The sequence below is a fragment of the Genypterus blacodes genome, unplaced genomic scaffold (genome assembly GCF_046128005.1).
Source record: "Genypterus blacodes isolate CSIRO-AG114 ecotype Tasmania unplaced genomic scaffold, CSIRO-AGI_Gbla_v1 ptg000063l_1, whole genome shotgun sequence".
Lineage (NCBI taxonomy): Eukaryota > Metazoa > Chordata > Actinopteri > Ophidiiformes > Ophidiidae > Genypterus > Genypterus blacodes.
In genome coordinates, this window is record NW_027466875.1 from 567,203 (window position 1) to 592,161 (window position 24,959).

A 24,959-nucleotide genomic window follows, 5' to 3' on the forward strand; every position below is an offset into this window, starting at 1 on the left:
AGTTTCCGGTGACAGAAAAAGTCACAGAAATCACAAAATACAGCAAAAGATCTCCCCGATATCTTTTTTATTTATTTTTTAATGATTTCAAATATCCCCATATATTTATTTTGAAACTAGAGAATACAAATTAAAAATATCCGCGCGTTTGTTTTAAATCAACGATTTTCATCCTGCCTGATCAAAATGTTCCTCCTCCAAATTCTCTCAGGAATTTCACAATTTACAGCAACATCAGAGGTGTAAATGTTATATCATATCTTCTAAATAATCTTGACATCGTGATCCACATAAATGGTTATTTTCACACATTTTCTTCCAAGTGCAAGAAGGTTTTGACCATATGGAAGTTCACACCCAGCCATTCGTGGAGAGGGAATCTCTCTTGGAATTGCCTCTCTTGAGGTTTCTTCGTCATCTTCTTGGAAGTCGGGAATTTTCCTGATGTTGTGGGTCTGTAAAGCCATTGGAGACATTGTATGTGCTATTGGGCTATAAATAAATTGACTTGACATGGACTTGACATGTTTTTGGAGAATGAAATTTGGTTTGTGAAGTCGCCCAGAAAGTCTGATACATTTTGTTAAATTCCGTTTTATTCTTTTGTTTCAGTAACAGCTTGCATTTGTTTATCCTAAAAGGTACAGCTGTATACATTTTCTTTCTTTGTGAGAAAGATAGCAGTTTGGAGTAAAAACTGATGATATGGGGAATAAAGTTCAATCTACTGTTATCACTATGGATTAAAGGCCATAATGTGACATATGCAAATGTCTCCTTTACAAGTTACGTAGGTACAATGACTGCCACTACAAGATAAGGCGTATAAGACAATAAGGGCGTATGCGACAGATATGCAAACTATGGACTGGGACAAAGTGGCACACAACATCATCAGACTAACAGGTTTTGCAAGATAAAATAGGTGGTGTCTGCATGTGCGTTTATAGACCAGATAACTCAGAGCAACGTCAGCTGAGGACAAAGGCAGACAGAAACACACGCCAAACACATCTGAAAGGAGATTGAAATATTTCTGACTCTTCATACTTGACTCTACTGTCCACAAGACTAGCCAAAGGCCAGGTAGGTGAATATCAATATAGCTCTTCAAACTTTAAATTTAATTAATCATAGGTTTAAAGCTCACATTAACCAGTAGATATGATTTCAATTCTCTATAGGGATGGCAGAAGTAATGGCGGATCGCACCAAGGAAGATTATGAAATACTGCTGAAAGATAAAAACATCCGCCTGCCTGAAGGTGTTCTTAATCAGGAAGTAATCACTCTTGCTCACGATGAAGACATCATTAGGGATGCCAAGAAAATCCTTAGAGATACGGAAAACATGGTCTTAAAACCTTTGCCTCGTGTACCTTGTAATGACATCAAAAGCTATTTAGGATGGGCGACGCAAGAAAGGTTCAAGGACATCACGAAAAAACTCTTCTTTAAAAAGAGTGAAAATCAGTTGGTTGCCGCTGAATCAATTGGTGGTCAGACGTGCTATAAGAAAGAGGACGAGCTGAAGATGCTCGAGTTCTTTTTAGAGAAAGAAGAGTTGAAAGAACAAAAACAAACGCCACAATACAACGTGCATTGTGGCTTTCTTACTGGGAGGTTGGACTTCTCTGTGGATTTAAGAGGCAGTGAAGGAAATGAGCGACTTGTAGTTGAATGCAAAAGCACAGAAGGTGCTATGATAGGAAAGGCTTTTGAGAAAAATGAGGACTGTAAAGCAGATATAGTCCCAGATCATGAGTTCAGTTTTCAAGTTCAGGCATACATGTACCTTCTGAATAAGGAGGCAGAGGAGAAGAATTTACCTAAGACTAGAAAAGCTGCCGTGGTCTTCCTACACTACAACACGGAGAAAGACACGAAGAAAGGCAAGATGTATTGGGGCTACGTTCACATCAACCCTGAGGTTCAGAACCAACTTGAGGAGCTAAGGCTCCTCTGCCAGACGAAGGTGTTGGCCCGATACCTCGCTGTGATCAACCTCAGGTCTAAATAGAAAACTGTGTCTTCATAGGACGTGCATGTGTCAGATAGACTGTGTGCCGCCTAAATGCATTTTTTATACTAATCAAATCTAATGCAGGAACAGGAAACCCAAAGTTCAAGCCACCACACAGGCTCACTAACAAAGATATTCTACTCTATTATTCATGTTGACAAAATGCTAACTCTGTAATTACTGGGGTCAAAGGTTGAGACACGTTCGATGAAATCAAAGAACATGTTACGTGTTGTGTTACTATACTATAGGAATACAAGATATTGCTGTAAAGGACAAGCACAAACAAACATGAGGGTTCAGCTGTAACAAGAATTCCTCATGAGCTATAAGAAGAGATGAATTCATATGAAACTGAAATGTACGATGAATACATTTAATCGACTAATAATTTTGTGCATATACTAATTTCTACAAATCAATAGCACATGTTTGTGACAAAGGGAAATAGAAAATGTAGCGGTAAACAACAGTTGGGGAATCCTGAGTTATTTGGTATTTATTGTGTTTAAATTTAATGAAATAATTGTGAAGTGAAAATGCCATTAACCTGTACTAAGTTCAAATTAATCAATGACGTGATGATGGTTTTTTTTTTAAATCAATGTGGGAACTTGTCTTCATCATCAACATGAAACAATGCTGGAAATGTATGCGTTAACATTTTGAATGTAAAAAAAAATAAAGGTTTGTCGAGATGTGGTGTTGATTAAGCAGTGTGACGTATCATGTCTTTTAAAAATGGGCAAGAGTTTCCATCTCAGTTAGAAATCCAAGTTCCTTCCTATCTTTCTTGTTTATGTCGAATAAACATCAATGTCAACTTTACTCAGGTCCTCTGAAAACATAATTTTCTTTTCAAGCAGATTTTCAAAAGCAAGTTTTCCAAATTTCACATCCCTGTTCGTCTTAGTAGTTTCCGTGTTTCTCTCCTTGCGCTTGCTGTTATTTCTGGATCAGCAAGAAGGATGCGTATATTTCTCCAAGAGTTTTAGCCTATGAATCAAAGCATCAAGCCAGCAAAAGATTGGCATCTGCAATCTGGCATGTGCCTTGAGATGGTGCCTTGAGATCACTTGGTCTTTGAGTTCAACCCCGAAGCCATGAATCTGTGATTTGGCTGACCTGCTTGGAGCAAATCTGATGTGCAGCTGCCAGTCGAGATTACCCAGAGACCAGCAGAGGGAAGCAGATTCCCCGTCATGAGATTAGTAAACAAAATGTCAACTAATGCTGGTTTTGTTAGACAATCTCCTAAATAGATAATCTACTCCAAAAGTTGATATGAGGTTTTACATTTATTTACTCAGCAGATACTTTGTGTCTGTTCCTTAACTCCTACACCAGACTACTTGAAGATACAAGATAAGAGTGGTTATTCAAAAATAATGTGACATACATATTGTATACATGGAGGTGAGTCTGTGCAAAAAGAAGGATTTGCATATGAAGTATTGCAAGCCTGTAAGTAGTGGTCTTGAAAAAAAATAAAGATTCACTTTGTCATTCCAGCCATCCACCAACACACAGAGTAGAACCCCTAGCTCCTAGCTCACCGATTAAAAAAAACTATTTAAAAATCACAACCAAAAAGGACAATCTTACAAAGAATTATACTAATAAGAGATTATTAACCAATGATCAAATAAAACAAATATACGTAAAAGCCTCTTAAACTCAGGGAAAAGATGATGATTAATGATGACTACGATGAGTTTGATTTCAGTCTTTTCCATTCATTTTCATTTCATTCATTATTTTCATTTTTGGAACGGAGTCTAAATGTGAGAAAGACACAGAAAGAAAGAAGCAAATAAATGTGGAAAACAAAGCCAAAGTAGAGTGAAGATGGAGGGAATTTCCATCCCAAAGGTCCCACTATTTGTGGTGGATTTGACGTGACAGAAGTACGTAGGTATGAGCTAGATGAAAGACTGATAAGGTGGCTGACAAAATGCCTACAGGGGCTTTTAAAAACAAGAAAGATTAAATTATAGACACAGATTTAGCAAGAGCAGAGGGGTGAGGCCAGGGCACTGAATACACGCAGTTTACAATACAGAGTCAGGTTCTTATGCGTAAACGTTGGTATACAGGGAGAATCAGAATCAGACAAACACGTGCACTAATTTTTTTCCACACATTTTTTCACCATTGAGGCCTTTTTCGTAATTATGCTCAAATTCACATCGGGGTGGACAAATACAGCCATTGCTGTGTACAGCAGGGGGCAGTAGAGAGACACGAGAGGCGCTGTTGAAAGGAGAGAGGGAGTATTTAGTTCACTGAGTTTATTCTTTTATCAAAGGGATCCGCTAATAGAGCTTAATTTTGTACATATAGTGAATAAATATCATATAATATAAAATATAATGATAGGCCTCCTGGTTATTACAACCATGCATTATAAAGACTTACAGCCAAACTTCTGCCTGGAGGAGGTATGACTAACAAACATCAACAAAAAACTTTATGTAACTAGAAATGAACTTGTACTTTTAATTATATCTATCTAATTTTGAAAGTCATGAATTCACATAAACTATTTAAATCTTTCATTTTTAATGAAATATTCAGAACAGGAAATATTTGTTTGCTTGGAAAAGAAATCAGGATATCAAAACAACTGGCTCCTATTGAAGGTTTAGTCATAGCAACACAGATCTGACCCATATGAACTAACCCTAACCCATTTCTGACACTTCTGGGCAAAACTGATAAAGAAATCAACATCAACAAGAGGCAAATGATAGAAACAAACCAAAACTGTTCACACAGAGAATAATGCAGTCATTTACTTCATTACAGAAACATCTTAGGATTTCATTTTACCATCAATAATAAGCCTGTGTCCTAAGAGAGCATCATTAATAGTTAGAATAACCACAACATATTAGGCAACCTTGTTATTTTTACACTCAGACCTGTAAGTGTATTGATCATCAGAATTAAACATAAAAGTAAGCATATCCAGCGTCCGCCTGTCTCCACATACAAGGTGGAGTAGATGAAATGTGTTCTGCATATTTGGTCAAAGTCAAGTCAGCTCTTGTCGTCCTAAGGTTGATGTATGTAGCAGCTCCTTTGCTTGGTCAATGCTAACATGTGGACAGTTTTTCTGCTGTCATTTTCATAATTACATTCTTTCTTTGTCATCAAGACAGTGTTTTGGCTATGATTTATTTTATGAAAGTACAAGTATACATACATAACATATATACTTTATATACCATTGGGGCTAATGAACAGCTTCAATTGTGACAAATAATGAAAAGCAGGATTTAAATGAAAATATGCTCTCAGTGATCATTCTGTTAGTGGAATCTGACCTTTTACAGGTTAGTTTCTAGTCAGGAAGCCATCAATATTAACCATTAACCATTTTTAATTCCATTTAATTAATGTAGAAGCCTGTAAGTGGATGAAAGAAAAAGACAACTAAATATCAAAAGGTCAAGCTGCCTTAAGCTGTGGTTTCTCCATGTGTAACAGGGCTGCAAACACAGCCATAGTACTTAAACTGAGTGCACTAAGTGGAAATCATTCACATTATGTATATATACACACACACGTATATACATGTGTGTGTATATATATATATATATATATCTCACTTTCATACTAAGCCAAACCCCTATTAAAGCCATAAAACATGTGAAGGTGCTTGCATGTTATGTAACCTGAAACTTACAGTGCACAAACAGCAACCCTGGAAGAACCTGGGGTGCAACGTGAACAAACATAAAGAATCATCAGCTGAGCAGAGAAACACAAGTCATTCATATTTACCTTATGTAGAAAACCCACTTCTAGTCTTCCCCCTTTTTGTGCCAGATGTTGACATAAGAAACATTGCTGCTTATTGAAATCTTGGATGAACGTCTCATTTGTTTGACATCAAACAGCTCAGTGTGTGTGTGGGCTAAGAGAGGACACAGGTCTGTCAGCCCTAGAAGTAAGACAGGCCCTCCTCGGGGACAATCACATTAAACAGCAGTTGCTCTAGACACAAGTCTGGTATAGGCAAAATGCCAGCAGCTCCCAAACAAGTAGTAGTATTACCAGTAGTAAAACTGACTGCAGACTTGTGTTTAGCAACAACTTCATCTGGCCTCTGAACTAGTAAACTGTGTCAAACTGTGGCTATTTCAGTCTCATTTCAGACATATTCAGGTCACATGGGTAGTAAGTGGTCATCTCTCTCTTCTGGCTCATCTTCTAAAGGTTCCGTGGCCACACCTCTGTAAGCTGGAGGTTCCTCTCGATTCCGTGAACGGCACATAAAGTCGCACCCATCCTGTCATAAACAGATGTATGAGGTGAAGAAGAGTACAAGAGCAATGTGAATGTTTAAGTAAATCACATGGATGGCATCATTAAGCCTTACCGCTACAAGATTGCCAAATTCTACCCAGAAGGCATAATTTGGGAATTGTTCCATCCCTTTGGCTCCAACAATTAGCCGCTGGTACAGGAAACCACCAATGAGATACACGGCCACCAGACAGAATCCTCTGAAATGAGAGCACGTTCGTTATAGATGAACATTTTTAGTCATGCGGACAACAAGTATTTGGGACATTAGAAACTGTCTTAACATACATTATTAGGATTACGGAGCCAGTGCTGAGCCTGGAATCGAGAGCTGGACACACTGCACTGGAGTCCAGCTCAAACAGGTAGAAACATTCGTGCGGCCGGTACTCTTCCCGGATCGCCTCCAGCTGGCCCTGATGTTCGGGCGACGGAGAAAGAAAGTTAAACAATGCAGCGCAAACTTGGAAAAGAAGACAAGCATACATGTCTCTTTTGTATTGAATTCCCAAATCTGTTGGTGTGAAAGCCATTTTTATGCTTTTACCATGCCAGCTGTGCTGCTACAAGAGATCATCACCATGGCCTGCCTCATTTCATTGTTGCAATGGTTATCATAGTGCTCACCACTTCTGTAGATGAGCATCACCCAATCACCTGCAAGGAAAAAGAGAGGGTCAAAACAGACTCAGACTCAAAGCAACATTAGTTCTATATTCAGAGCTATACAAGGTGCTCAGAAATAATTTGATAATAAACAATCCACTTTTTAACTGCTAGAAAATGACAAGATATTATGTAAAATCCTATTTTAGTAATTATATTCAGGAAGTACTTACTTCCACCAATGAGCTGAGTTGCATTATACATGCCAATTATGACTGGTTTTGTCATATTACTGTTGTCCATCTGAAGAACCCCAGCTCCTGGTACCCCGGCTGCATCCCCACATAACTGGAACACGTACGTGTAGCTCGCTTTGTCAACCTTGGTTGTTGCTCTAAAGCTGTCAGCATAAGAACAAGAAATCAAGCCGGTAAACACACTGGTGAAGACGTATAATGCATTCATGTTAAAACAGTACTGGTGCCTGAATGATTACAGGCGATCCTAAACAAACTACCATCACATTTACGACAATGAGCTAAACTGAGTCACTTCTTACTCCTTTTTGGTCAGGGGCTCTAACCGACTGAGGATCTCCTGCTCTGAGGGCGGGAGGTCCTTGTCAGAGCTCAGTTTGCAGTTCTTGGTGTTGTCACTGGCATACACCCCAGTCCCACACAGCGGCAGCAGGACAGCCAGGGTCCACAGCAGGAAGAGCCCTCCACTAGGGCTGAGACACACCTGCTGCAAATATAGCAGGGTAAGGGACAGAAAGATTCAAAACAAAAGGTTTCATGGAGGATTCATTGTTACCTTACACTGATGTGAATTACATATGGTCCTTTTTGCAATTTTTGGCTTGTGAAAACATGGAATGTGACATATTATTTGTAAATTCATAATTTAAATAATTCCAGAAGTTCTATTTATGTATTTGTACTACAGAAATACATTTTTGCTGTGCATTGCTATTAAACACCAAACAAACAACTATACATATCCATAAAACAAGCTTTCTGTTTCATAAATCGAGGGGAATGATGGTGAGCACCGCGGAGGAAGCAGGAACTAACACACACAAGCGGCTACTGCGGAACATGAACGCATCATTATTAGTCATGTTCACGTTCAAGAACATGGCTGAATAACAGAGTTTGTCGAACACACGCAGTCAGACAACAGCTGAGACATTAGTCCTGCAACCGCTGATATTTACCTTCATCGGTTCTTTCAATAGAGGGAATAAGGAAAGAGAAAAGTCAAAGTGACTGATGCAGTGAGCCGGACGCTAACTTAGCTTCCTGTTGGCTTCTGGTAGCCACGATGGGATTCAGGTTAGTCCTGCAGATAAAAAGTGAATCTTTACGCCGTTCGATATCGAATCCCGCCTGCTACAGGTCCCTCTGTCCTCTTCTACAAAGCTGCTTTAAGATAGATCATGTGTAAAGTGAGACGCTAGCAGGCTGAAGCTACATTGAACAGTTAATGAGTGCGGAAGTGAAACTAAACACACACACGCATGTGACTTTCGAGTCGAGCGCGACCAATGAATCCATCGCATACACACACCAGCTGACCGCACACGCGCGCGCGCGCACGCACACACTCCATGTGAGGCAGGCGGTAGTATCGCACTCCTGTCATCTTCCTGCCTTCTGCTCGGTCTATAAATGTGCAGAAATGATAAGAATGGAGGAGTTCAGAGCGACACACAAACACATCACCTTCACTTTACTTCACTCGCTATCCGTAATGAAACACTGAGACACTGTTGACCTAATTTCACTGTCCTCTATACAGATCCAAAACGTTAGAAACACAAGTTACATCAAATTGTATTATTGGAGGCAAAATGGTCTATAGGTTCTCAAGCTGCGGTGCAAGTACTATCAGTGGTACTCAAAGAGCGTATAGAATCGACACATTTGAAAACAAATTTACAAACAATAATGTGATAAGTTGAGATATACTTGAGTTTGATTATTATTCTCTTTTGAACTATTAATTAGATTGTTGACGTTATCCCATGTGCACTCTTAGAATGCTTATGTTTGTGTGTTTTTAACAATGTAGAAATGTGTTTAGAATATTTGTATGTATTGTTTTAAATGTTTGGAAGTTAAATATAAGCCCAGTGCCCCTGTGTTTAAGTCACAGTAACAGTATCTCCAGTAAAACATTCCTGTTTGAAATGCATTGGTAACACCTCATGGCAAATATTCAAAGTGTTATTTTCTGTAAAGCTGTCTGTCAACATGGATCTACGTACAAGGCATCCACTGACCTGTTTAAGGGTTTGATCAGACGGACAGTGCCTAATTCTTCTGTTCATATGTAAACTAGCATTTCTTTAGTGTAACCATTGACAGTGAAACGACAACAGTGATATTGATGAACAGTTCCACACTGAACTAAGTATCAGTTGCACAGTTGCGTAGATGGATTTTATTTGCATCTTGTGGTTTTGTTCTGCTTAGTTGAAACCACTGACTTATTATGTAGTTAAAGCACTTTAAAGCACTTGGTATTGACTATTTAAAACAAACTTCATGAGAAAAAAACTAAAAGGTGTTTAAAATGTATGGATAAAGAAATATACTGTACATAGAAATGATTTACAGTTTGTTTCACCCACACACAACTTAAACCAACATATCTGACCACGCCTAACATAAGGGTCAAACTATGGATTGAGTATTCAATTCAATACAATTCAGTTAAGTTTCAGTTCATTTGCTTTATTGACATTGTGAAGATACAACACATTTAAGTCTGGGCTTTATTGCACATGAAGGAAAATATACTATGAGAATATCAACATACAGTACAAGGGTCATAATACTGACAACTTGTAATACAAACAAGGAGCAGTCATGTGGCACATTAACTCTAAAGATATTCACATGTAAAATGCAATCAGTAGTGCAAATGCAAGCCAGTCACATCTCCACTCTGTCTCATTTTCAGTGGAGGTCACACAATGTAAATCAGCACCACTCTCTCCCTGGCTTTCATCGCAGGTCAATACAGCAATCAAAATGCACAAATAGTAAAGCAGCTGGTTAAAAATTACATCCAGATCCGCCATGTAGAGCTCAACTGTTTTTGATCATGTGAAACATCTTGCATTTCCTTTTCTTTCCCATATTTCATTGCCTCTCATGGGAATGTAGGGGAGTTTTTTATAGGAGCAGTGACGGCTCTGTTAGCACACTGCAGCAGTGCGTTTATACTCCCAAAGTTCAGTTCTCTCCCCTCCCCCCACTCTCTTGCATTATCTTACTCTCTCTTACCTGGCTGTTTGTTGTTGTGCAGACACACCCGGCCATTTCGTATCGACCAATCACAGCTCCAGGAGAGACACAGTCAAGAAGTGTACTTCCTGTGTTTGCTGAAAGAAGAATGGGGCAGGAGAGACGGAGAGAGTTGTCTTTAACTTTTTACCAGGGGGGCTCTGCACAGGCAATCATGCTGGCAGTAGAGGGGAGGAGAAAAGACTAAGCTGTGTTCAGACTCTGCAGACTTTTGTTAGATTTATGGGAGATCTGTATGTTCACCAACAGCGACTGTGAAGACAAGACAGAGAGGGAGGAGGGGAAGATAAGTGTCAATCTGTTGAGACTTGTTTGGGAATTCAAGGAGGGAGGGGAGGTGGAGAGAAGTAGAGCGAGAGAGTGAGAGGCAGAAAGTGAGAAAAGCAAGGAGCGCTCAGGAATAAACATAACATTTACAAAGGAACACACAGAGCTAAAGTATCGAAAGGAAAAGAAGCAGGCGGTTCAGATTGATTTCCAAAAGTAGAACATTTGTTCAGTCACCTAGACGACGTGAATGCAGGGAATGAATTCTTTTGTATTGTGCAATCCTATGCTCTTCAGCTGAGCTGGACAGAGGGAAGACAGGATCGACCCACAATACTGCATTCAGGTGAGTCCCCTCGATACCTTTTCATGAATTTCAGGTGAACACTTTTCTAAAATTATGTTTATGCTTGTGCGGAGATTGATATGGGGTTTAGTTGTGGCTTACATGTGACATGCCGTGCCTATGTGTTACAAGGCCTTCGGAAAGGCTGACTTGGTATGCTGTGCTTTGCAGGTCTGTGCAGCATTCTGAGAAAACTGTTAGAGGGTGTCACCTTTTCTTACAAACTGCATTTTTCCTTCTGTTGTATAGTACGTTATATTCTCTGGTCTGAACCAAAAGCTCTCAAAAGAGTTGTAATATTTGAAAACAAAAGTTAATTGTGGCAGCTGAAGAGATAGCAGTATTTTTGGAGGTAGTTTTTCCAGACCAATGACACTACACTATGTCATATGTAGACACATGTAGGAACTCCTGGTTTTGTTTTCTTTGACGAGTCAAGCAGTGTTACTAAATGGATTTACTCTTAATCCTTGATTTGATGATTTCTGAACTTGACCATGTGAATGTTGATTGTCTTTTAGGGTTTAAAAATTATGGCACGATGGGGACCAAAAGGCCCAACTGGACCCTCCTTGACACTTTATCTAATATAAACATGACTGACCGCAAGCATCAGCCAGGTGGAAAAACCACCCGGGATCCCAGTCCAAGACCTGGAATGACTGCTCAGTCAGAGCGAGAGAGAGACAGGAACCAGGAGGGAGAATGGAGGAGAGAGAGCGAAATGGAGAAAATGAGAGACAAAACAAGACATAAAGGCAAAGAACTGGACCCACGGGAGCAATACTCTGAAAGAGACTGTGCTCCTGTGCCCACAAGAGAAGGAGAGAGGGAATGGAGGGAGAGGCAAAAGAGGAGAGAAGCTGATAGAAGAAGAAATGGGAGGCCAATTTCAAATTTAGAGACAAAGCCAGCGAAAGACATAGAAGGGAAGATGAAAAAAGGTGACACCTTTCCGAGAATGAGAAAAGAGAGATATACTGCGAAAGATGAAGATATAGGGGTGAAGAGGCAGATGGACAGGCAAAGAAGAGTAGAGGTCGATGATTGGGAGAGAAAAAGAGAGGGAACATGGCAGCGAGACAGGGACACAGAGAGAGAGCAGCCCAGAGAGAGAGAAAGAGGTGACACACAAAGCAGGGCAAAAGGGGTAGAAGATGGGCGGGTAGAGAGAAGGGAAAGACGGAGAGAGGCTGAGCCCGGGCGGAGGGAGAGGGATTTGGGGGTCAGTGACTTACCGGGCAGAAGAGAGCGGGATGCGACTAGAAAGAGGGAGAAGCTAAGGCCTGATGAAGGAAAGAAGAAGGCCAGGTTTCCTTCTCCATTCAGAAGAAGGGATAGAGAGAACTACTCTGACGAGGAGAGGGGGAAGGCGCAAAGAACGGAGGAACGGAGGGACACCAGGAGCGAAGGGGACACTGATGAGACGGAGATTAAGAGAGAGAGAGCGAGGGACAGGCAGAGAGAGGAGATGATATACCAACACAGCAAGAGTGAGGGGGACAACAAGGGAGAATTGGCAAAGGAGAGAGACAGAAACAGGTCCAGGGAAGAGGACAGGCCAAGGTACAGACAGGGCGATGCAGAGACATCAAAGCGGCCAAGTGACGGCAGGGAGAGGGGAGCGGAGAAAGACAAGGAGAGATACAGGGACAATGACAGGAGGCCAGTGAGGGATGGGGAGAGATGGAAAGACAGACACGACGACAGAGCACGGCCAGATGACAGGAGAGTGGCAGGCCTACACGGAGAAAGGACACACGACAAGAGGAGAGACAGGGGGGGGAGGGGGAGAGAGGCTGAGCACAGGTACGACAATGCAACAGGCCGTAGCAGTCGACCACCGAGTGAGACTGCCGCCAGGGTGCCGCCACGAGCTCAGAGCAGTGGAGAGTGGAGCAGCGACATGGACAGCGAGAGGCGATCTAGACAGGGAAGAGACAGTTATGAAGAGAGGGAATTAGGGCGAGACAGCACCGATCGAAACGAAAGAGATGTAGAAGAGACAACAGGTTCAGACAGAGCTGGTGAAAGAAGGTGGAAGGAGCAAAAGAGAGGTGAGAGACCAGACAGACAAGGAGGACAAGGGAGGAAGATGTGGTTAGAGCCGAAGGGCAAGAACAGCAAAGAGTCATCTTTAGAGGAAGAAGTGGTCCAAACAGAGACGTGCAAAAGACAGAGTGAGGAAGCGAGGAGCATGGAGTCACATGGCATGGGAGAGGGGTGGAGAGTAAAAGAGGAACAAGATGAGAGGTACTTGGACAAAAGCGATTCTAGAGGAAGACGCTATGACACTGAGACGAGTAGAAGGCAGGAGTACAAGGACCAAGGGGGGGAAGCAGAGAGGGAGACAGAGGGTGTAAGTCTAGAGGAGGAGGAGGTGGGTGAGGCCAGGAGAAAGAGAGATAAAGCAGAGGAGGAGCATCTGTCTGACAGTGACGGAGGGGAAGAGGGAGGCTGGTTTAGGGACGCAGAGAGAGAAAACGCCACTGATGACACAGAGGAGAGTGACACAGAGGAAGAGGAAGGGAGCGATTACTGTGCTCGCTGCGGGAGTGAAGGAGTAAGTGAGGCAGGCTCAGACAGAGACAGGATGCTGTCGACAGGGGACAGCTTTGTAACCGTGTCCAGCGGTGGAGACGGGGAAGACGAGAGAGAGGAAGAGGAATTTCAGGACTGTAGCGAATTCCTTGAAGGTGGCGTTCCACCTGCTGGCTTCAGGCAGCGTGAGGGAGATGATGAATGGAGAGGCAGGAAGGAGGAAAGAGTTGAGGAAAATGAAGAGGGAAAGGTAAAGCATTCCAAGTATGTCTACTGTGTGATTGGGCAAACATTGCCGCGGTCAAAGTCCAATCAGATGCCACAACTTGATCAGGTGGGAGGGGCGGAAAGCAACAACCCAAATCTAGAAAGTAGTTATGGTGGCAATGATGTCACACAGCGACCACAGCATGACCTCCATCTGACTGTCAGTGGAGGTGATGAACACACCACCAACAACCCCAGCAACAATGAGGCCACGGAGGAGGGAACCTTCGGTGATGAAACATCCAGGGCAGACGTCCGATACAGAGCGTCTTCACAAGGTCACGACACAGAGACTGGGAAGAGATCAGAGGTCAAGGTGGAGCACCCATATGCTGTAATAGGCCCAACAAGTAGAGACTCGCAGACAGAAAAGCTACTTGTACAGTGGAGAGAGAGAAACAAAGATTTGGCAGAAGAAAACAAGGAGGGACTTTTATCACATCCTGATAATCCCTGTGCTGAGATCCAAGACCCCTTTGTTGGAATTGACACAAGAACAATGACTCCAGAGGAGGAGGAGGCCATTAGAATCCGTATGAGCGGGGCGTGGAGCATATCGGAGGAGCCCAAGCGCCATTCCCAGGCTCCCCACCTTAAATGGGCCAAAAATGTTGTGTGTGAGATCTTGGGATCCTCAGATGAAAAGACTATTGACGACCCAAGTTCAGGGTCAGAAGGTGACCAGTGTGCTAACTGGCCCAAGGCAGCGATTGAGAAGGATAAACAAGGAGAGGAGTCGACTGATGGAATCGGGGAGATGCCGTTTTATGCCAGCGTACAAAAGCCAAGAATAGAAGAAGAGCCCACAGAGCCCGGGTCAGATGAGGAAGAGCCAGAATTGGAGGGACTCAGAGGTATGGGACAGAGCAAAGCAGACACACATGCTGTCCAGTACACAGCCATACATGGTGACACACCCACATACACTCACGCTGACACACTGTTAGACTCAGAAAGGGAGGCGGATCACTGTGCTGCCACGGACAACAAGACTGAGCCTTCTGGTCAGCTTCAGTTTGAAAAGGCAGCAAAGGACATAGAGGTGAGAATTGTAGAAGAGACAGACACTGAGGTAACAGAAATGGAAAGAGAAGACAGCGAGGAGAAGGAAGTAGAGGGGTATTTAACTGTGAGCAATGTGCTATACAAGCCTAACAGTTGCCCCAGTCTTAATTATGAAGAGTCTGACCACCCCAACCCCTCCGTAGAGGTTCAGGTTCAGGAGGTCTGGATGAGTCAAAGTGATGAGGAGAAGCAGGCAGAGGAGCCCGGGGATATGGGAACAGACGGTTTGGAGGAAAAGGAAAGCTTAGTGAAAGGGGCAGAGGAAAAGGAAGAGGAAGAGGGGCTAGTAGGGGGAGGATTTGTGCAGAGCAGCTGCAGTTTCCGAGATTTGGGTCCAGAGGCTCGGTTTCGGAGGAGGGGAATCCGCAAAACAACTGCAAGAAGGAAAACAGATTGCGTAGAAGAAGAAGAAGAAGAAGAGGGAGACGAAGCGGTTGGAAGGGATCGCAGAACCAGAATTTTCTCTACATCAGGTAAAGAAAGCAGCTGGAGGATGGAGTCACTGGGTATCGGCTCAAATCACCTCCCTAATGTTAATTTTCTAATTCAAGACATGATCACGTCTCCTAATTTCTTTTGATTCTGTTCATTCTAATTGATTTACTTATCAATTGACACTTCAACCTTCTCTTATCACATAGCACAGAGGAAAGCACCTGGAAATCTTACTAGACTGCCTTGAAACCTGATTCACCACTGTTCATCTTGATTTTCCCAGATAATCTTTTAGTTGCAACCTGTTTGCGGTTAGTTTCATATTCCTTTTCAATCACCAAACTGACAGCAGACGTCTGTTGTTGATGGCTTAAAAAAAATATTGCAACACTGATCTGTGATTTAAGTGGAAAGTACGTCATAGTTTTGTGGTTACAGGTGGTGGGTGGAGAGAGTGGAGGAGGGAAAACAGGAGCTTAAAGGCTCTGAACCATCCCTTATTGAGTCATACTGATGTCTGCTTGTTTCATAAGCAGGGCTGTTTATATGTTTGCTTAGATTAGTTTGAAACAGTTTTAAGTTATTTTCATTCATTTATCTATTTATTATCATTATTTGAGTTCGATTTAATTTATTTGCGCATTCATGACATCACTGGACTTCACAATAAACTCGCCAAGAATTAAGGAATTGATGAGCATGCTATATCATTTTTCACCAAATGGATACTCTCTTATTACAGACGATGAAGACTGCCGGAGTAAAAGCTGGGGAGAGTTGGACCTCAGGTGAGTAAAGCCATCACAGCCAATCTGTTCCGATGCCACACCAGATGTTTAAATACAGTGTATGACCACACCAAATTGGAGTTTAGCTGTCATATTCGTTATATTCAAGCATTGTGTTGTGTGTAGCAACATTAACATGTTAAAAATGTAAAATTACTGTAGTTACCTAAGAGAGCCCCTTTCAACAGTTTCAGTTTTATCCTTTTGGAAATCTCCATTTATAAATAATCCTGTGACTCTTTCTTGGCACTGCAGGAGCGTTATGGACACACTCACAAGACGGAGGAGGAATTCAAAGTTTTTCAGTGAGTATGCCTATAACTCCTTCAGTTTAGCCTTTCACTCATGTCACGTGTATTATGGAGTGTTGGACAAAGAAAAAATAATCTACTTAGAAATGTTGTACTTTGGCATTGGTAAGGGTCTTCTTCTGCACTTTGACCTTTAGGAGCATTTGAGAGGAAATCTCCAGATTGTTAGATACACACCCGGGGGGGGGGGGGGGGGGAGACTGTGACGTGTCTTTAGATTGTGTAGATCTGAGTGTGGTTAGGAGAAGCATGACGTGCTGTACCATTTCCCTTCAATATCTGATTCGTTTAGTTTGTACAGAATATGAAGGGAAACAAATATGATGCAATCCATATGCAGTTTACGTTTGACTCACACCTGAACAATGGTCCATGAATATTGCAAGTAATAGGGCAGGAGAGTATGTGCTGTAGAAAGACTGTATATACCTATGTGTTTGCACATATGTGTGTGTGCCTGTGCATGCTCCAAGGCAACGGACAGGTTTGTGCAGGCATTCGTAGCTCCTAACTTGCATGAAAAACAGCTGCTGCTGTGACTTTGCATTCCGACAAGTAAGTGTAAATGGAATTTCAAATGCAAACAGCTCCTTTTGGCTAACTGTTTTCCTGTCTCTATCTTCCTGGATTTTATAATCTCTGTTTTGGTCTTTCTGTCTGTCTCCTTTCCTGTCTTTCTCCCAGATGCCGCCCAGCTCTACCAGCAGTACAGTGAAGCAGCCCAAAACATTGAGATATTGCGTCAGTCTCGGTCGGATACCCTCTCTGTATGTTATGACACTACCCAGCTCCCCGCTCTCTCTCCCTCGTCCTCTCCTATTCCCTCACCTCCTCCTGCCCGCAGGCCTCTTCCTCCTCTGCCCCCTGTCCCCCACCCCCACTCCTTGGCCCACACAGGCTCCTTAACCAGTGCCAAGACTTTACCTCTTCCTGAACCCCCAAGTAGTGGTCGCAGGTCCTCCTCTCCACGTCTGTCTGTCTCTCTAACCCAGTCATCCACACTGTGGCGGGAACTGCCAGGGGTCAGAAACAGTGTAGAGTTGGAGGAGCTCACAGAGGACCAGAGACGTCTACAGGAGGTAATACACTGTCATATGGTCAATGGCCACTACAGGATATAATGGAAATTTTGATTGGAACAGTGTTGAGATTTTGTTTGCAGCAAATCATATTTTTTACTTGAATACTACTGGTTACACAAAACAAATGATATAAGGGCGGTTGCTTCAGATATAACATCCCCTTATGCCTCATTGTAATTCAGGAACTCTTAGTGATTACAGGAATAAAAATCCATCTATTTTTACTTTTAGATTCTCTTCAGGCAGGTTCAGATCATGACTTTTATGCTCACCCTGTTGATATGACTTCAAGGAAATGGGTTGACTGATGGGAATCAGCTGGTCACTGTTATTACATCACACCTCAAACTACTACAATTACTGGAAACATGAGAGCTTGCCACATCTCGGACAAATTTTTTTCCTTGGCAGAAAACGGAAATCTATGTCTGCTATGCCTGAAGGTGTGATTGCACAAACAAGATTTTCTTTAATACTATAGGTGTATATTTCAGAGGAGGTGCATCTTGAGGTGGATCATTTCCACTCATTGTGACATAAGTTGACATGTGTCAGTTAGTCACATCCTTGTGTAATCCCAGCGTTTCCAATGAACTGACTAACTAACTCCAGACTTCGGTTTGTTGCTCAATGTTTTGACCTTCTTGTATCTGTCGCCGGTTTCCCTTCTAGGTGAGGTTTGAGGTGGTGACATCAGAGGCCTCGTACTGTAGGAGTTTGGACATTGTTGTTGAACACTTTGTCAAATCCAAACAGCTGGGGACGCTGTTGACCACTCAGGACAGGAACTGGCTATTTTCCCGGCTTGCTGATGTCCGTGCCATCAGCCACAAGTAAGAAGCCTTAGAGCTGGATCTCACTGACTGATTTTGGAATGTTAAAATTAAATTTGAATCAAACATATACATGCTGTGAGTGAACAGTTGCAGAAGTCTGCAGTGGGAAAGTGCTGTGACAAAGTTTTTTGTGATTTCTTATGTAGTTTTCTCTCAAAGCTGGAGGAGCGTGTCGACTCCGACATATTTTTCTTTACTGTGTGTGACATCATCGCTCGGCAGTGTCAGCGCTTCAGAATGGTTTACGTGCCTTACCTCACCAACCAGTCATATCAGGATGCGACGTACCAGAGACTCATGTGAGCAAATCCAACATTGATGTTATTTTCTTCAATTAGTAATAACATTTTAGTGAAAGTTATAAAATGTGTACGTTTACTGAGTCACATTAGAGATGAAATTTTTTTTTTGCTTTTTCTTTAAATGTTTTTTTGTACTGAACTAATAAAGCTGTTGGAACTTTTGCACTTTAAAAACCATGTACCATTATTACATTTTACAAATATAAACAAACATTTTAAGATAGTATTTTACTATTTGGCTTTGGATTTATTGAACACTATTATTTTCATTTGTCAGGAATGTGAATCCAGGGTTCAAGCGAATAGTGGAGAAATTAGAGCGAAGTGCTGTTTGCCAGAGACTTCCTCTCCGTTCCTTCCTTGTCCTTCCCTTCCAGAGGATCACACGCATTAAACTGCTGGTCCAGGTGTGTTTACATGTTGCGTGTCCTTTCTGAAGGAACAAACACTGAAATGATTCACAGCATGTCTTAGCCTGTGGATTTTGTCTCACTTTAACCCAAGATATCTTTCCTTTCTTTTTCTTTCAAGAATATTGTGAAGAGAACAACTCCAGGTACTCCGGAGTCGATGCAGGCCATCAAAGCTTTGAAACTACTAGAGAAGGTAACATCCCCTTTTACAATGTACATTGGATCATACTATTGTTGTGAAGTTCCTCTAGATTCTCTCAATACTACTACCAAACCTGTTATTCTCCACCAATGTACAAATAACCTAAATTACCTTTGACATTTGAGATTCACCCAGTTGCTTACACGTCTGTTTTCTTTTCAATATTCTCTCCTCAGCTGATCCAAGAAAGTAATGACAGCATTACTCAGATGAAAAGCATCGAGTCACTGGTCTCTCTTAGTGCTAAAGTGGACTTTGAATGCAGGGTATGTGATGACTATATTCCCTACTGTGTCGAATAGTGTTGAAATGGACCATAAAATCATGCCTAAGCTAAATGTCTCCGTCTGTTTGTGTCTCTGTCTTTCTCAGACTCTTCCACTGATCAGTCAGGCACGGAGGCTGGTGCGAGAAGGATCAGTGACTGAACTGATGGATTTCTCTCTGAAGGACACAGAGAGGAATATTTACTTGCACCTTTTCAATGACTACTTGCTGGTCTCACTACAAAAAGAGTGAGTAAACATGCACATCACGTTATAAACACCAATCTGCAATCTATTGAATTTTATCGCAATTTCATTGCCTCACATATTATTTCTCCCTTGCTGTCTGCCTTCTTGCTCTACCCAGAGGTGGGAAGTTAACAGTAATAGACCACGCTCCTGTGTCAGACTTGCGTGCGGAGAACTGTCGAGTCAAACTTCACTCACTAAAGAAGAACCTGTTCAGGCTGCATCTGACTCAAAAAGCCCTGCTGCTAAGGACCGAAACACTGTAAGAGAGTGACTGACGCATTGATTTTGGTTTTTACTGAGCTTTACCACAATACACTACGTTTTTAAAGAAGGGCCACAAGGGTTGAGATACATTTTCACATGCATTCATGTCTCCACACACGAGATGTTGTATATCCAGCTGCATGAGGAAGCTTTTTAGTGTCCTTTGCGGTTAACAAGGTCATCTAGTGGTGAGAAGGGTGCAGAATATATTTGTTGTATTGGAATGAATACCAGAGAGGAAAGAAGGGTTAAAAATTAAGAGAAATGCATCAGGTGCTTGCATTGTGCACCCATTTAAGTTAAACACAATAACATTTACAGATTTTGTAAAAGGGCAAAACAACAAGGCCTTAAGAATGTCAGAATACTATCTCAGTGCATCTCAGTATGTGCCTCATTGGGGAAAAAAACAAAACACCTGCAGAAAATTCAATCACTTCTGCTTGGTTCAACAGGAGTGATAAACTCCGCTGGATATCTGCTGTGTCCCTGTCCCATCCTGAAATAGATTTCTCTGCTGCACAAGGTAACATACACAGCCTGGCCTCCATGTTTTAAAGCACTATACAAGCATCTTGTTGGTTATTAATTATTTTCTTTTTTGGTGGGATGTTACTTGGATGCTTAACTTAACAATTATTTTTTTTAATGTTTTTTAATCTTAGTTGCCTCTTCACTTTATTGCATTGCATTGCAGTAGCGCCCATCAAATCAAAGATGATTCAGTTGAATCAGAGAAGATTCTTTCAGTATACATTTTAGATTGTCATGTACATGTGTCATGTAGCCTCTAAGGTCAGAGCTGTGGTACTGTGTATGTTGGCAAATGATAAATGTTAAATGGCAAATGATGGCAATGTATGTTTTATCAACATACATTTAGTGCACAAAAAGTTCACTAAGGGTTTTTGCATTGTGTGTTATAACTGTAGGTCTAACCTCTTTCCGCTCCTTTACACCCCAGATTTTGAACAGATGCAGTGTATTCGTGCTTTCATTGCTCAGCAGCCTGATGAGCTGTCTTTGGAAAAAGCTGATATCATTCTGGTGCACCAACAAAGCACAGATGGTAAGATCATAAAACTAGCGTGCCCAAGATTCCCTTGGGGAAAGAATCAGTCACCTATGCACCAATTCACTGTAGAGATGCATTGGACCTTGTATTGGAGCAAAATAGAGAATTAATTTGCTTTCTCTTGGACTCTCCTCTCTTATCAGGTTGGGTGGAAGGGACCAAATTGTCTGATCGACATAGAGGATGGATACGTGTGTCTCATTTGGAAACCATCACAAACAATAGAGTCCGACAACGCAACTTGTCAGATGCCCTCAAACTCACAACGGCCACAGCAGCAGTGTGAGCAGGAGGCGCAGTGTGACATTAAATCCTGGATGGACTCAGTTAAAAATCAGACTCATAGCTGTCACTGTTAAGCTTATGGAGATTCACCAGCGGATTATTCAATTCTCAAAATGTGTATTTCCTCTGCTGAAATGTGCAACAGCTGATTTGCTAGACTAATGCATGTCAGTGTAACATTTGGACTTGCTTGTTCACTGGGTGGGCCTGGGACAACACGCACACACCTTTATACAGAGACCTGCTGAAACACATTAAGGATCCTGTGAGCCTATAGTATTTTTAGTGCCTCCATCCAAATCATAAGTGACAAGCAAGTTTGTGTGTACTGTAATACAACAATGGACTGGCGTTTTAAGGAAAATGATGTGAAATCTGTGCTTTGTGTATACTGAATAGGAAAGTTTAGTGTACAAATAAATGCCTGTTGAAATTTAGGCCCCTGCATGCAGGAGAGCACAGTTGTGAAATATAAAAACAAAGGCAATTGAGAGGTTATAATGCACAGGAGAACAGAAGATCAAATCTGTGGAATAAAAAACAAGTTTGAACACATTACTGTCTTGTTTCTTGACGGCACGTGCGCAAAATATCTATACAGTAAAGCAAGTTGTTTACTGAACAAATTGTGACGAAGAGGAGTTGATGTTCACGCCAAGCACGTATCCAGACTGGGGCGTGACCCTGCCGCCCCTGGCCCACTTTTTCAACCCCGCTATTGGTCCATTTCGCTGTCACACAAAAGAAAGGGGGCGTTGCATGATGACATTAAGCTCGCCTTAACCCCTTATCGATTGGATATAACTCACTGTCTGTCTTCATACTCGCTCCTGATTGGTAAGTGATGGACCTGGGGGGCGGTGCTATATTTGTTGTTGTTTTTGTGCTGCAGAATATATGCACAGCAGCCGACATCTTTGGAATCGATCGTTATGCCCGTCTTTTGAGCACAGCCTTTACCACGGTTGTTTCGTGCGAACACTCGTCACACGGGGGACCAAAGGTGTACAACTGGAATTGTACCGTGTTCAATAAAATCGTTTTCACTGTCTTTAAAGGTAAGTTTACGCCCCGTTGAACCGTCAGCTGCTGTAATCCAGTTGTTAGCCTTGGCGCTAACCAGCTTCGTAAACAGCTTATTTGGAACAGTGTGAAGCAATCGACTGCGTGTCATATTACGCATAGACACACATAAGCAAATAATGACGCCAATCACTAAGAGGTCTGCTAGCTGTGGTGGTTTTAACAGCCTCAAACGCGAAGTAAGTGTTGTTGTTACGCTATTTGTTGGGGAAATATGACGTGGCGCTGTTCGGCCGTGACATTGACCATCATAAAGACACGCAGATCATTTGTCGCCGTAACAACACCAATGTATGCATTTTTTTAACCTGACGTTAAGATTGCAAATCGTCATACGTACTGATGATTTGTTAGCAATTCTAATATTTAAAATGTGTAATTAAACAATCGTATATGCCTGCAATCAGATTTACCAACGCTCACTTTTTACGCCGCCAGTATAGCTCGTTGACAGAATGCTGGTGAAGTCAGCCGGCGCTCTTTCTTCTTTGTCTGGTTGAAAAATAATCAATTGTTGTGGACTTGATGTTGTTTTGTTTCGTTTCAGATGAGTACTCAGTACCAACGCTCAGTGCCACTCGAGGTGAGGAGAGCAGAGGGAGAGAGAGTTCGGGCCAAACATCCTGACAAGATACCGGTCAGTAGCACAGCCGCTTCAATGTTTTCAGTTACTTCATTTCTTGAACCAACCTCACTTTAAAGTAACGTGATAGTAATGCACAGTCAAAAGTTAATTTGATGGAAGCATTCTTTCTCTAAACGATGATTGATTACACCCTTATCTCCTTAATCAGATCATAGTGGAGAGGTCACCGAGGTCACGAGCCCCAGAACTGGACAAAAAGAAATACCTTGTGCCCTCAGATTTAACAGGTGAACAAACGCACACTTTCTACATCTAGCTTTTTGCGACCTTACATGCCAAGAAAACAAGAAAATCAGCTATAAAATCTGGCCCAGCGCGCTCTCCAATCAGAATCCCCCACAGTTTAGTGTTGGTGACACCATCCAGCTACACCAACCTGCTGTTTACATGAGTTGATGGCGTCATTCTGACATTTAGTTTCAGTTTCAACTTGACCACAGTGTCACAAGGTTACAGGCCAGCGACTCTCCCTGTTATCCCTGAACACACACATCTATCTTATTCCTCTTTATCTGAAACAAACGTATTTTGTCACCTCTCACTGAACGCCTCCTTCTCTTGTCCTGTCCTTCCTCTCATCAGTGGGCCAGTTGTGCTTCCTGATCCGACAGCGAGTCTCTTTGAGACCGGAGGAGGCTCTTTTCTTCTTTGTTAATAACTCCCTTCCCCCATCCAGCTCCCCGCTCTCTGCTGTGTATGAGGTAACTACTGCACACCCTTCACATGTCTATTTTCACACCTTTCCTTGACTGCAGTTGTAATTCTGTTTTTGCTCATCAAGCATTTTTCTGTGGGTAGTGATTGACTATGTGCATTTTTCTAAGTACACTTCTCAAATTCTGTCTTGATCTCTGTTTTGTTCCAGGAACACCACGACGAGGACTTGTTCCTCTACATGACTTACAGTAATGAGAGTGTGTACGGCGCCTGAGGACGACAGACTGGGTAGAGAGTGAGAGAGAGTGAGAGAGGAGAGATGCAGTGAGGCTGTGTCAGGGGTAAAGAGTTAAGGTTGTTTGTAATGCTTCACACCACTATTATTCTCTATTAGCCTTTATAAGAAACTACATGGTAGAAGGAAATCTTTGCAAAAGGCAGAAGCGTTACCTGTGGGCTTTACCTTTGTCAGTATTGTTGGGTGAGCATAATGCCTTTTTTATTACACTTCAAATTGTGTTGAATCCTTACATTGAGAAATAAGAAAAGGGAACAATGAAAAGAAAGTTCAAAGTAATTGTGTGACAGAAGTTGTCTGAAATGATTTGAAGAGCACTCTCCACATCTTTCTCAGTCGTTTGTATTTAATGCAAATAGTATTTTTTTTGTAAATTAATATCATAAACCTTTGTTGAAAATAAAGATGAAATGCACGGAAATCTGATTGATCCTCCTTTTTTTTTGTTTTTACTGCACTTGTTTGTGTTTGTGTCATTTCTTTGTAGCTAAATAGTGACTAACTCAAACTCAAAAGTTGAATCACGTTTTAACTTTTTTTTCTACATCATGTTGAGGTTTAACAGCAGCGTTTCTTATCAAGTTGTTGTTGTTGTGTCCTAAGACTAAGTTTAACACAAACGCTGACCTGCACTGACCTCATGGAAACAATACTGTCTGTTGTTATGAAGTAGAATGTACTGTTCTGTCTAAGGTTTACTGGTGTCTGCATGTCTCTATCTCATTCCTAAACATAATGGGAGCCAGAGAGTTACAAAAGTTGGGGGGGGTTGAAGGACAAGCCAAGCAATGTGCTAAATTAATAATTCACAAATGAATGAATGTCATGTTGCAATAGTTACAAAGCAGGGGTTGTCCAAAAAATCCAGGCAGGCACAGTAACACCAGCAGACGGAGCAGATTAAACAAGGCGCTTATAGCAATTATGGTGCAGATGCAAAATGTGTCTGTACTTGTCTGTACTTGAATCAGTCCTCGGCAGAACTGGAACAAAGGAAAGTTAGCAGTTAATGAGCCTCAGC

At 41.9% G+C, this 24,959-nt stretch overlaps 3 protein-coding genes and 1 long non-coding RNA gene across 8 annotated transcripts; 3 read left to right on the forward strand and 1 right to left on the reverse strand.

Moving 5' to 3' along the window:
- The first annotated feature begins 890 nt into the window (after nt 1-890).
- LOC143003836 (uncharacterized) lies at nt 891-2,736 on the forward strand. The gene is made up of 2 exons (XR_012963906.1): nt 891-1,086; nt 1,185-2,736. It is a non-coding gene; the product is annotated as an uncharacterized LOC143003836 (long non-coding RNA).
- Nucleotides 2,737-4,568: 1,832 nt separating this feature from the next.
- On the reverse strand, nt 4,569-8,475 carry m6pr (mannose-6-phosphate receptor (cation dependent)). Of its 2 annotated transcripts, none has more exons than XM_076154802.1 (7): nt 8,160-8,475; nt 7,503-7,684; nt 7,177-7,343; nt 6,885-6,994; nt 6,626-6,753; nt 6,411-6,537; nt 4,569-6,320 (listed from the first exon to the last, which is right to left on the reverse strand). In XM_076154802.1, exons 1-7 carry the CDS (start codon nt 8,163-8,165, stop codon nt 6,198-6,200), a joined length of 843 nt encoding a protein of 280 aa, XP_076010917.1. In that variant the 5' UTR covers nt 8,166-8,475; the 3' UTR covers nt 4,569-6,197. The 2 variants fall into 2 exon arrangements, with proteins under 2 accessions (XP_076010917.1, XP_076010916.1); XM_076154801.1 differs by having other exon boundaries at nt 7,503-7,687; nt 8,160-8,474.
- Nucleotides 8,476-10,298: 1,823 nt separating this feature from the next.
- Nucleotides 10,299-21,809, forward strand: arhgef5 (Rho guanine nucleotide exchange factor (GEF) 5). Of its 2 annotated transcripts, none has more exons than XM_076154652.1 (15): nt 10,299-10,870; nt 11,392-15,216; nt 15,921-15,966; nt 16,222-16,271; nt 16,962-17,356; nt 18,032-18,192; nt 18,342-18,494; nt 18,775-18,904; nt 19,029-19,103; nt 19,289-19,378; nt 19,485-19,627; nt 19,746-19,889; nt 20,350-20,420; nt 20,859-20,963; nt 21,113-21,809. In XM_076154652.1, the coding sequence occupies exons 2-15, from the start codon at nt 11,412-11,414 to the stop codon at nt 21,253-21,255; spliced, it is 5,511 nt and encodes a 1,836-aa protein (XP_076010767.1). In that variant the 5' UTR covers nt 10,299-10,870; nt 11,392-11,411; the 3' UTR covers nt 21,256-21,809. The 2 variants fall into 2 exon arrangements, with proteins under 2 accessions (XP_076010767.1, XP_076010768.1); XM_076154653.1 differs by having other exon boundaries at nt 10,300-10,870; nt 11,392-14,532.
- A 328-nt stretch (nt 21,810-22,137) lies between these two features.
- On the forward strand, nt 22,138-24,359 carry LOC143004007 (gamma-aminobutyric acid receptor-associated protein-like 1). 3 transcript variants are annotated; one of them, XM_076154838.1, is made up of 5 exons: nt 22,138-22,312; nt 22,885-22,974; nt 23,132-23,210; nt 23,566-23,684; nt 23,849-24,359. In XM_076154838.1, the coding sequence occupies exons 2-5, from the start codon at nt 22,885-22,887 to the stop codon at nt 23,912-23,914; spliced, it is 354 nt and encodes a 117-aa protein (XP_076010953.1). In that variant the 5' UTR covers nt 22,138-22,312; the 3' UTR covers nt 23,915-24,359. The 3 variants fall into 3 exon arrangements, with proteins under 3 accessions (XP_076010953.1, XP_076010952.1, XP_076010954.1); XM_076154837.1 differs by lacking the exon at nt 22,138-22,312 and adding an exon at nt 22,395-22,516; XM_076154839.1 differs by lacking the exon at nt 22,138-22,312 and adding an exon at nt 22,523-22,628.
- Nucleotides 24,360-24,959: the final 600 nt, after the last annotated feature.

Excerpts from the sequence above, each read along its gene's own strand:
- m6pr (XM_076154801.1), bottom strand. Across the intron at positions 6,754-6,884 it reads GTAGCAGCACAGCTGGCATG|GGCCAGCTGGAGGCGATCCG; the intron begins GTAAAAGCATAA and ends CCCGAACATCAG. Across the intron at positions 6,538-6,625 it reads GGCTCCGTAATCCTAATAAT|AGGATTCTGTCTGGTGGCCG; the intron begins GTATGTTAAGAC and ends CTCTCATTTCAG.
- arhgef5 (XM_076154652.1), top strand. The coding sequence starts at position 11,412 with ATGGGGACCAAAAGGCCCAACTGGACCCTCCTTGACACTTTATCTAAT. Across the intron at positions 15,217-15,920 it reads CAGAATTTTCTCTACATCAG|ACGATGAAGACTGCCGGAGT; the intron begins GTAAAGAAAGCA and ends CTCTTATTACAG. Across the intron at positions 18,495-18,774 it reads GCGACGTACCAGAGACTCAT|GAATGTGAATCCAGGGTTCA; the intron begins GTGAGCAAATCC and ends TTCATTTGTCAG.
- LOC143004007 (XM_076154837.1), top strand. The coding sequence starts at position 22,457 with ATGACGCCAATCACTAAGAGGTCTGCTAGCTGTGGTGGTTTTAACAGC. Across the intron at positions 22,517-22,884 it reads TTAACAGCCTCAAACGCGAA|ATGAGTACTCAGTACCAACG; the intron begins GTAAGTGTTGTT and ends GTTTCGTTTCAG. Across the intron at positions 23,211-23,565 it reads TGTGCCCTCAGATTTAACAG|TGGGCCAGTTGTGCTTCCTG; the intron begins GTGAACAAACGC and ends TCCTCTCATCAG.